This window comes from Linepithema humile, chromosome 7, assembly GCF_040581485.1.
Source record: "Linepithema humile isolate Giens D197 chromosome 7, Lhum_UNIL_v1.0, whole genome shotgun sequence".
Taxonomy (NCBI): domain Eukaryota; kingdom Metazoa; phylum Arthropoda; class Insecta; order Hymenoptera; family Formicidae; genus Linepithema; species Linepithema humile.
Window position 1 is genome coordinate 21,843,473 of NC_090134.1, and position 10,092 is coordinate 21,853,564.

General features: G+C 28.1%; 1 protein-coding gene across 1 annotated transcript; it reads left to right on the forward strand.

Moving 5' to 3' along the window:
- Nucleotides 1-5,922: 5,922 nt before the first annotated feature.
- ric8a (ric8 guanine nucleotide exchange factor A) lies at nt 5,923-9,478 on the forward strand. The gene is made up of 10 exons (XM_012359653.2): nt 5,923-6,485; nt 6,689-6,828; nt 7,004-7,116; nt 7,269-7,564; nt 7,652-7,818; nt 7,893-8,142; nt 8,269-8,413; nt 8,485-8,638; nt 8,730-8,849; nt 9,048-9,478. Exons 1-10 carry the CDS (start codon nt 6,393-6,395, stop codon nt 9,172-9,174), a joined length of 1,605 nt encoding a protein of 534 aa, XP_012215076.1. The 5' UTR covers nt 5,923-6,392; the 3' UTR covers nt 9,175-9,478.
- Nucleotides 9,479-10,092: the final 614 nt, after the last annotated feature.

Below are 10,092 nucleotides of genomic sequence, written 5' to 3' on the forward strand. Positions count from 1 at the left end.
TTATATTGCTAATATATAATAAGAAATTTATTTTTATCTTATTATCAAAGTTTGTATTAATGGCGACAATTCATTGCAATAGTAAAATAAATTTATTAAAAATTAATTATTTTGTTGTAACAGCGAATTTTAACTTGTTTTCTCATCTCAAAATTTGTCGATTTTTTGAACAAACCAGATTTGTTGCATATTGAATAATCTGTAAAAGTAGTTACAATAGCGAAATTTTATCGCTAACATATTTAACATGCACTAGCAACGATTATTTTATTGCGATAGCAAAATTCCTTTTCTGTGTGTAAATGTGTACTTTCATTTCTTCCTTCCCTACGGTAAGTGGTTTATTTTTTTATATCTTTCCAGGATTAAATATTATAAATTGGCGTTGAAAAGCAAAAGTAAGAAAATTTTTAAATACATATGTACCACAAATGTATCACAAATGTAAATTAAAAATGAAAAAGAAAATTCTTTTACACAAACGTAAATATATTAATGAATTATGATATATTTGAAATAATTTATTTAATAAAAAAGGAGTGCATGTTTTATTAACAATTTATTTACAATTTTGAAATATATATTTATTCTTGCTATACGTCAATTTCTTCGCAATCTTTCCTAGCCTACCCATGCATCCGTGGTCCTATGGCTTAACACTAAAACTACCAAAGCGGTCAAAATGACAGGTTTATTCTTTTTAGAATAATTATTTAAATTTATAATGTATTTGTTGAGATTTTTTTCTGTGACTTGTTGCATTGTGTTAAATAATTTAATTAATTAATGTACTTTTTCTCTTTATCACTTTTTATAAAAAAAAGAAAAAAGAAATAGAAGTTGGTATATGTTAATCGTCGGTAGTTCCAGTGTTGATCCCATGGTTGAGCATGGACTTTCGAAATTCGTGGTCCCATTGATGATGGTCGAGCACGGATCTCGAAACATTGATATGATCGAACATTGAACAATGGTCGACTATCAATACAAATTTCGGACGCAACTAGCGAAAACTGAGCTGAGCTCTGCGCTAGAGTCCTGCGAGAAACATCGAGACAATCGCTCTCGGATTTTCGATGCAAATAGCGGTAACTGAGCTGAGCTCTGCGCTAAGCATCACTCGAAAAACGCCGAGGTCGTTATCCTCGGAATTCTCTCAAGTGAGAGATGTCATTTGCGTACACGAAAATGCGTATAACGTGATATTAAATCGATACTTATAAATTAAATCGTTAATCGTTAAATCATTACCTCTATCCGCGTTTCTCGGTTTATTTGATTTACACGAGTTTTCAGATATCTACATCTTTTATTAGGTAGGATTTTCTATTAGATAGAATTGTTTTATTAGGTAGGATTTTTTGTTAGGCAGGATTAAACAATTTTGTATAAATTTTGTATTTTTTTTATTTCTGTGCATCGATAAATATTGAAACTTCTGCTTTGACAGTGAGTTTGTAGTTTATTGATGACAAAAATAATGATAAAACTTCGGGTGGGCAAACAGCAAGATTCTCTTTCGAAAAACGAAAGATGTTTCTTGCGCAAATAAAGCATTATATTGAAAGTAAGGCGTTTAGATGTTTAAATATATAGAAAATAACTTTCACGATAGGAAAGTTTTCTACAGTTTTATAAGATACTTTGCTCTTTTCAAATAAAATTTTTTAAATTTTCCATAAATCTTTTAAACGTTTAAACGTCTTTATTGACATCTTGATAGCAAATAAACTATTATATTAATTTTTATAATTGAAATATCGAGTTCAAAGGAATGATGAGGGTACATCTTCCTTTTATTTAATATTATTTTTGTTTTATGTTATTTTGTGTATTATTTCAGTGAAAAATTAAGAGGGCAATATATATAAGAAAATATATAAAAAGGTAATATAAAACAAATTATTGTTAATTCTATTTTAAATTATTTTGTTATATATTGTTACATATATTTTCCTCTATTCATTTTTCGATAAAAAAATGTTTCGTTTATTTGGAAATTTCATTTGTATTTTTTTGCGATTATCTACTTATCACTTAAGAGATATGAATGTTTTTTTCAATTTCTTACATAATTGCGATTACCGTTGTAGTCGATCTCTTATATGTAAAACGATGCAAATGGAATCTTCAATAAATGTACAATATGAATATAAATGTACAAAATAAAATTTCCAATTCGACAATATTCACATTTATTTGTTTTAGGTTATCGAACAATGATATATTATGACAATGAAAAATGAAGAATAGTTTCCTAAAACAAAATAAATATTTTTTAGATTTTTATTAAATGCTTTTATTTTTTAGGTGTAATTTGTCAGGTATGATTTTTCAGACTTTTATTTAATGTTTCTTTATCTTTTATATTTATATATTTGATATGTATATGTATATCTGGTTAATGCTTTTAAGAAAGTTTTTTAACATGCTGTTTGATGTAGCGTCATAAAAATTTTAATTTTTTATCTATAATTATTTTCAGATTTTAACTTAATATTTTAATTTTTCAGATTTTAATTAAGTTTTTATTTTTTAGGTGTGATTTTGCAGGTATAATTTTTATTTTTATTTAATGTTTCTTTATCTTTTACACACATTAAAATATATAATTTTGTAATACATATAATTGTTATATTGAATTAACCAGTTGAGTGGTAATGTATCATATATGTACAAAAAAAAAGTGCCAAACGTGGTAATGTATCATATATGTACATTTCTAAATAACTTCACTAATTTTCAACAGATTTACATAAAAGTTGATATCCTAAGGTTTTTTGGACTGCTGAACTCGAATCTATTGTCAAAATTGTAAAATTTAAAATGGCGGATCCAATATGGCGATTGTTAATTGTTAAAACGACTAAAATATTAGAGTTAGGTGAAATATTTATTTGTAGAGCTTTTTATGAGCTTCATTTTTTGTTTGACAACTTTTTTCGTACAATGAATATTTTCTGAAACAATTAACAAAAACAGTTTTATTTTTTAACCTTTGAGGGGGGCTAGGGGGCGGAGGGGGCATTTGCGCCAAAAATCCATTTGGAAATATTATTTACTAGATAAAATAAGTATTTAGATAAAATAAGTATTTAGGCTGAATATAAGCCAAATCGGAGGTGATAGCTTTTCGGAAGTCTTCCCCCCTTTTTTGATCCATCTCCACTTTTAACTGGAAAGTCGTAGTAAACATTTTCAAAAATCATTGTTCTTGTCTTGAAACGCCCTTTCAAATAATCCCTACTCGATCCATAGTGCCATTTAACATTTTAGACCCCTATTCTGCTCCCCGCCCCCAGGGGCAGGGGGGGGGGGGGGAATCTACACCCATTCCGAAAAGTTGCTTTTTCGAAAACTTTGAACCCATGTTTCACCGTTTTCCGATATTCTAACTTTTGACACAAATCTTTCGGAAAAGTCTACCACTCAACTGGTTAACATTTATCTTATGACGATGTTGGATAAACAAATATGGGAAATATTTGCCGAATCGATAACAATTAATAAGTGTATTACCAGAAAACAAATATATGTATTTGTGTACAAATTAATTAAATATATCGAGCTGTTTGTGTGTTATCATAGATTTGGTTCTGTATTTCTTGTACGGCGTATGGCATAGTAATAACCGAGAAAGGAAGTTATCATCGAAATCTACTGACAAAAAAAATGGCGAAAAAAAATTTCTAATGGCAAAGCATGGGGAAATGGTGACGTTTCTCATTACACGTGATAAACTAAGAAATGGTTATAATAATGTGTATTTAGTGCTCTAACATTCTTGCGTTGTATAGTTAAATATATTTTATACATTTATAAATAAAATTTTATTAACTATATACTATTATTTTATACTATATCTTTATCATTTATCTATTTTATACTATTGCTTTAGCATTTATTTTATACTGTATACTATATCAATACAAAACAAATTAAAAACTGAACTATGTTTTCTCTTCCTCTCATTGTTAAAATTTTATAATAATACGATATATTGGCAAAAATTTGATTAATTATTATAAAAGAAACAACTCGAAAATATAATTGCACGTTCGGGATTCACGATAACAATCAACGATAGCAAAGAGAAATAAAAAGTCGTATAGTTAATTTTGTACGTCGTCTGTGTCGCGTTTATACTACGCCTAAACTACTTGAATACGCTTTCTATGTTTTATGCATAAAAATGAAATGTATTCATTAATATATTCGCGTTTTACAGCATTGACAGCACTTTTTTATGTCATATCATAACATTAAAATATAAATAAATATGTAAACTTTCATAAATAAATTATTATCACAATTTTTGCAGCGTTATTTTAAACTCGTTAGCCTTGTCTAAGATGAGAATTGATTTTATTCCATTAAAATACCGCATTTTAATACATTTACGACGTTTTACGTTGTCTTATATTTTTATATAAATAAATATATAAGTTAAAATTAAAAATAAATATCCTCGAAATAAAATGTTTAAAAAAGAAATACTGTTTTGTATGTGTATGAATACCGACTTTCCACACAATAAATCTCGATGAAATAAATTTTGCAAAATACACGGTTTAACGAGTCATTTATATACAAATTTATAACTATCAAAATTAATTTTTTATAATTTTTATCCTTTATTACCTCAATTCAATTTTAATTAAATATAAATCAATATTCACAAAGAAATAAATATTCAAGCATCAAGTATCTATCTATCATAAAAGAAGGAATTTTGCGCAATTGATTTACTTCAAATAGGTAATAGAAAATGGAAAATACAAATTATATATCTCAATAAATAAGAATTGTGTAACAAATTTCGCATTGTACATCGATTAAATTGCGTATTTCGAAAGATTTATTTAATCGAAATTTATTGCGTTGGCAGCCGTTTTCACGCAAAGCGACGTGTTTCGTGACATTTCTATTGCGTGAGCATTTATTAATTTAATTTTTATTCATATATTTATTTATTTGTGTTACAATACGAAATAGAAAAACGCTCAAAAAGCTTTAAAACGTGGAATTTTAATCAAGTAAAATTAATTTTTATATTGGATTACGTTGACAAATCTACAGATAAAAATTTTAAAAATACAATAGAAGGCAAAAAATAAAATAGTAAATTATTTATCAAAATTAAAACTCTGAACGCCAAGGAATATCTTATAATGTGGAAAATATACAGGGTGAGGCAAAAGTATGGAAACCCCCGAATAAGTTTTGAGAAAGGCATTTTACGAAAAAATGTTAAATACAAAAGTTTTAGGAAATTTCTCTGGCTTTTCAATGGTGATCTTGGATTTGACCTTGACCGTGACCTTGAAGGTCATTTGAAGGTCAGAGTAATTTTTTAAAATGGAAACCCCTATTTTTTATTCCAAAATCTAATAGCTGGTGTCAAGAGCTTTTTAAAACACTATAATGAAGTTATTTTTCATTAAGTACTTTTCGAGTTATGAGGCTTGTAAATTACAGTATTTTGACATAAAATACAAAATATCTTGTAAAACATTCAATTTTTGGGAATTTTACCTTAATACTTTTATGCATAAAATAATGAGACGAATCAATTGGTATAAAGAAAACACATTGGTTTTAAAAAAAAGTATGCAGTTGCATGTTGCAAATAATTTACAATACGTGTGTATTATTTCAAATCTGATTGATATACATAATCATGTTTTACAAGTATGCATTATCGACACTTTGTAGATATAGCACATATCGGAACCAAAAAGTCGTGGACGTAGCACGGAAGAGACCCAAAAGATCGTGAACATTGCCTACGGGATTCGTGGACATTGGCTACGTAGTTCAATGTGCACGTTTTGTGCACATAGAGGCGCTAACCCACGGAAACATGTAAAATGCGGGCATGTCTACTCTCAGTCTTCTCTCTGATATAACATACTGGAAAGCGCACAAGGAGGGATTTTGCTCAATAACCTCGAGCTGAGGGAGAGAGTTGCTTAGTAAAAAGCCAGATTTTGCAGTTGTTTAGTCCTCAAAAATTTATAAATAAAATACACGCTTTAATAAAAAAAAATTTTTTTAATTATTTTTCCAAAAAATCGGTCTTTGCTAAGTTGTGTATACTTTTTCCGAATAGGAATATTATAATTATTATGCGTTTTTCTTCGTAATTATGATCAAAATATGCGTATTACGATTCCGTGTTTTACTTCTATTCCGACAGAGGCGCTACTTTCACTCTTGTCGACTTTTAATAAATATCCCCTGCACGTGCAATAAAAACTCAATAGAAATCAGCTGTCAAATCTAATTAAATTGAGTTGCATGAATTTTATTGTGCAGTAGTGCATATAAAGTGAAATATATAATGCAGTTCAAAAGTATCTATTATTAAGATATTAAAACCTTAAAACAGAATGGGGGAGGTTAATTCAGATGAAGTAATCTCGAAATTAATTTCCGGCACATATGAGGAATTTTGTAAGAATATTGTTGTGCTTCTAAAAATTGTGAGTGTATTTTGAAATATACATTATTATAAATTATTATTTTCAACAGTGATTAATAGAATAAAATGTCAAATAAATGTATCATAAAATTATCACTTAAAACAATTTTTTTATTAATGTACTATTCTTATACATTTATATCCTTCTTTTATTTCTCTAGAAATAGTTTAAATAACAATTATTAATATTTTGTAATATTTCAGTATGATAAGAGGACCAGTTTTGAAGAGTTGAACAATAATTGTTTGCGGGAGAAGTTATGGAAGAGATTGTTTTATTATTTAACAGATTATACGCATTTAAATTACCATCATCATTGTTTAGCTGCTTTGAGGATACTTAGGTAATTTTATTTATGTTATATCGTGTGTCTAAAATAATTTGAACTCTTTCCTTATCTGTTATATATTTTTATAGATTGAAAACTATGTAAAAAATATTGAAGTGTTTATTTTTGAAATTTATATATGTAAGTTATATTTTTCTTACATGCTTTATCACACGTCTTTATGTTTCAGCCGAGACAAAACTAACTTAAATGAATTGATTACTGACGATGCAATGAAAATTATATTGCAAAATGCAGGGTTGACAAAGATATGTGAAGGCGACCAAGTCGCATATACAGCTGGTAAGAATAATTGGAAAATAATTTTCTTACAGTAAGCAGATACAAATATCAAATTTAGTTAATGGCCTAATTTTAAAGATTTTTTAATGAGAATTTCTATATACTTAAGCATTTATGTATCATCAGATAACATATATTTTTTTACATTGCAGTTACAATAGAATCATTGAAGCTACTCTGCAATTTGGTATTCCAAAGTGTGAAAGTACAACAATCGAAAGTATTGATATCCTCTTTGCCTTATCTAATTGACCGGATCAAAAATTATACGAAAAACGTTCCAAATGATATAAAATTATTTGACATGAGAACGCTATTTTTACTCACGGCGTTAAATACCTCTACGAGGGATGTAATCAAAGTCAATTTATGTGGTGATTTATATCTTATTAAAATAATAGAGGAATTTGTAACACAAAATCAAGATAATGAAACAAGTGCAATTAAGGTAGAATTTATTATATCGTCCTTAATTTGTGATTATACCTCAAAAACATATTGTACATATTTAAAACTAGTTTATACTTACTTTCAGACTGAAGAAATAACGATAATTTGTGAAGTTTTAAAGGTTTTATTTAATTTATATATACACTCTGATGATATTGGAGTTGAGGATCAAGAAAAATATAAGAATTTAGCGTTAATTTTATATAAATTATTAACTTTTAAATATTCAACACAGCAAGACGATATTGAAAGGTAAAATATATTTTTATAGATGATAAGTGGAACTTTTTTTATGATTAAAAAAAATTTTTTTTATCATATTTTAGCAATGTGATCAATTTATTAACTGTAATACCATGTAACTGTTATACGCCAATTGTACAACCTGTTGAGTGCAACGATTGCAAGAATGTATATCAAAACATGGATATGAGCGCAATATGCGTTTTATTAAGGTTCCTAGATCAAAGATTAGATTGTAAAACACATTTGATAGAGAACATCTCTCCAGTGGTTACTGCGCTCGTCAGACTCGTCAAATCGGAAAAGATTATTCGCAAATATGTAAAATTACAGGTAAAAACTTGAATTGTAATCAGATTATCTGAAATCAGAAATAGTGAATTACTTCATATTAATAATTGCTGCAAACGAATTTGAAAGTATTTTGAATGCATAAAGGTATGAAGGTTCCAATTTCAGATTTTACCTCCATTAAAGGATGTGATGAATCGTCCTGAAGAAGGAACGACGTTGAGAGCTAAATTATGCAAATTGTTAACTTCGCCCCTCACGAAATTGCGTGACTTGGTCGCGGAACTTTTATTTGTCCTTTGTAAGGAAAATGGTAATTATCTACCTTGTTGAATGTTTCGAATTAGTGACACTATTTTATGATACTGTTAATATTGTTTACAGTTAGTCGCATGGTGAAATACACGGGATACGGAAATGCGGCGGGAATGTTCGCGAAGAAGGGATTGCTGGGTAGTTCGGGTAGTATTCAGGAAACGGCTTATTCTTCGGAGTCGGAAGACAGCGAAACAGAGGAATATCTGAAGTATAAAGAACAGTAAGTAATCGACGAGGAATAGTCTTCCATTTCAGGAACGCTATTATCTCGAATCAAGATTTTTGCAAATAAACTTTTTTTTCGTTCCAAGAATAAATCCAATAACCGGATGTTTCGAGCATCCTAAGCCAAATCCGCTTGAAGGCATGACAGACGAGCAAAAGGAATATGAAGCCTTACAACTAGTAAATCTTGTTGATAAATTAACGAGGTGAGAGCCATGTATATTAAAACTTTATTTATTCGTCATAAGTTAAAGATATGCGTGAAATACTATCATATCACTGTAAATAAAAATCGTTTATAGCATCACTATATAAATTTATAACATTACCAACTATAAATGCCTACAATTGTCTTGATATATATATATATATATACTTTTCCATAAAATTATTATTGTGTTTAGAGATGGAGTCGTACGTCCTTGCCGCATCGGCGAAGACGGAAAACCAACACCCATAGAACATGTTCTCGAATTACAAAGCGAATTACCAAAACAACAATACGGTCGGAAAGACTCTGATTCCGAATAAGTACAATATACATTTTCAGAATATAAAACAATTTCATCTGTATAGATATATAATTATGTATCAATGTCTTTGAGTTGTGAGATATTTACGTATAAGTCGAAACTTTATCTCTGTCATTAGATCTATGAATCTATGTCATCAAACTCAAAGTGACGATTGATAAATTATATCCGTCGATATAAATGTGATTTATAAAAAAAATATCGTGTAAAAAAAGGAAATTATAAAAATGAAGCCATCTCGCAGAAATGGAATCATGTAATGTCTGAAGGCGACCGTATTCAATAAAAAGAATTGAAAAAGACTTCAGTTGATTACTTTATTGAAAAAGAACAAAGAACAACATTACAAATTAAACAATTGGCAGGAAATAAAAAATATATAACAGTTTCCAAAATCACATGAAATATTTAAACATTACAATTTTGGTAAAATGTGTTTATGTGCTTTGTGAGCATCACAATATATTATTATTGCATTGCAGCCTATGCGCAGACAAGAATGTATACTTCTACACGTTTCAAATAACTGCATAGTGATATATCATTTGAGAATATCTTAGTATAGGATAGTACATATGAATTGACAGGTAATGGCATATTGAGTTGATATGATGAAGCAATGTACGATCAACAGAGAACATTTATTTTTAAGGCTAAATCTGTGTCCATCCTATAATAAAATATTTTCAATATAATACATTTGACAAATATATAAGTAGCAAATGTTTCCATATCTTTAATTATGTAATACAGTATGTAGATTAAAATATTTTTTTTTCTTTTTTTTTTGTAAAAGTGTATATAGATGTGTATACGTATAATACCATAAATTTGAATATTTTATATAAAAATGAAACTAAAATTTTGTAGGTACAAGATAGAAAAAAGGTTTGAATTGCGGTAAATAAAAATAGAG